This window comes from Lolium rigidum, chromosome 1 (assembly GCF_022539505.1).
Source record: "Lolium rigidum isolate FL_2022 chromosome 1, APGP_CSIRO_Lrig_0.1, whole genome shotgun sequence".
In the NCBI taxonomy this organism is placed as follows: domain Eukaryota; kingdom Viridiplantae; phylum Streptophyta; class Magnoliopsida; order Poales; family Poaceae; genus Lolium; species Lolium rigidum.
In genome coordinates, this window is record NC_061508.1 from 123,203,901 (window position 1) to 123,205,400 (window position 1,500).

Here is a 1,500-nt window from a genome sequence, read left to right on the forward strand (position 1 = left end):
CGCTAATAGCACTCTCAGGAGTCAGGTCGCGAGGAACTGGAAAGCTGGCAGGTATATACATTGGCCTAGCAACTGCCATCGCCGTAAGTTCACATGATCATCTGGCTGGCAACTCGTCCTAGACTTGTAGTAACTTTCGCGTGGTACGAATAACGTTTAATTTTACTTTTGTATATATGACGCAATTTGAATAGAATCGATATCACATTATATAGTCTCTCTTCACACAAAAACATAAGTATGTGTGTACGTATGCGCGTATTCACAAGGCAGCAGTATATGTAGCAGTAGTACGTGATACTGTAACCGCTTACTTTTTTTTTTTATCTTTCACTTTTTCCTCACTAGGAAAATGCTCAGCTCCGCGGCACTATCGCCGCCGTTGTCGCTGCCATCGTCGGGATTGATCATGTAGAACGCCTCGGAGTCCTTGGACCCGACGACGCGCTCGACGCGGGCACGCATGTAGGTGAGCTCGCCATCAGGGCCGTTGGACGGGGTGGCGCCCTCCCTTTCGGCGGGTGGCGGCGGCAGCACCCCGGCGCCCATGGAGACGCCGCGAAGCAGGCGCAGGACGTGCCTCTCGTCGTCGGAGGCGTCCTTCCGGCGGATGGCGTACCCGGCCTTGCGCCCGTTGCAGAACACGGCCCACACGTACTCCTCAAGCAGCCGTCGCCGCGCGCTGCGCGTGTCGCTCTCCAGCGCCAGCTTCACGGTCCCCGTGGCCATCTCCTTGTGCAGCGCGGCCGCCAGCATGGGGAGCTCGATGAGGAACGCCGGCGGCGCGCGCGTGTCCTCGTGGATGGCGAGGCTCAGCCGCCCCCGCCGGTGCCCGAAGAGCGTCACCGCTGGCGCGTGGTCGGCCAGGAGGGGTTTGTTGAAGCTGTGCCGCCCGAGCAGCGCGGCCATCTTGCTGCCGGTGGTGAGCATCGGTGCGAGCTTGAACATCTTTAACAGCCCCACGACGCCGCCGCCGCCACCGCCGCCGTGCTTCGTCCGGCGGTCATCGGTGGCCGGACGGAGCAGTGAGCGCAGCGAGACCGGGCCGTCGATCAGGGATGGCATTGGTGATGGTGAGTGATGCACTCGATCGACCGAGACCGAATTGATTGATGGATTCAGCCGGGGTGCATGAATCGGTGCAGCTGGCTGCTGCAATGCTGCCTCGATGGAGCCCAGTTAAGGAGGGGGAGGGGTTTACGTCGTTATTTAAGGAGGTGGACGTGGGGGTTGGGAGGTCGTTTAATCATTTTTTTTTTGGAAAACCATTTGGGTTTTGGGATCATATATTCATATATATCGTCAGATGACAGCAAACACCAAAATTAACCTAGAATAGGGAACATGGGTCTTTCATCTTCACTGACATCGTTGTTATTGCACATTCGCAAAAAAAAAAAAAAAAGACATCGTTCTTGCACGGTACTACACCACATCACGTACTTAAAGTAATAGCCGTGAACGATGCATACTTTTTTTCTGAATCCCCCCCTCCTTTGT

At 55.7% G+C, this 1,500-nt stretch overlaps 1 protein-coding gene across 1 annotated transcript; it reads right to left on the reverse strand.

Annotated features, from left to right (window-relative positions):
- Positions 1–222: 222 nt before the first annotated feature.
- Positions 223–1,065, reverse strand: LOC124681630 (protein MIZU-KUSSEI 1-like). Its single transcript, XM_047216504.1, has one exon. It carries the CDS (start codon positions 1,063–1,065, stop codon positions 331–333), a length of 735 nt encoding a protein of 244 aa, XP_047072460.1. The 3' UTR covers positions 223–330.
- Positions 1,066–1,500: the final 435 nt, after the last annotated feature.

What these genes read in the sequence shown, in the direction of transcription:
- LOC124681630 (XM_047216504.1), bottom strand. Translation starts at nt 1,065, where the DNA reads ATGCCATCCCTGATCGACGGCCCGGTCTCGCTGCGCTCACTGCTCCGT.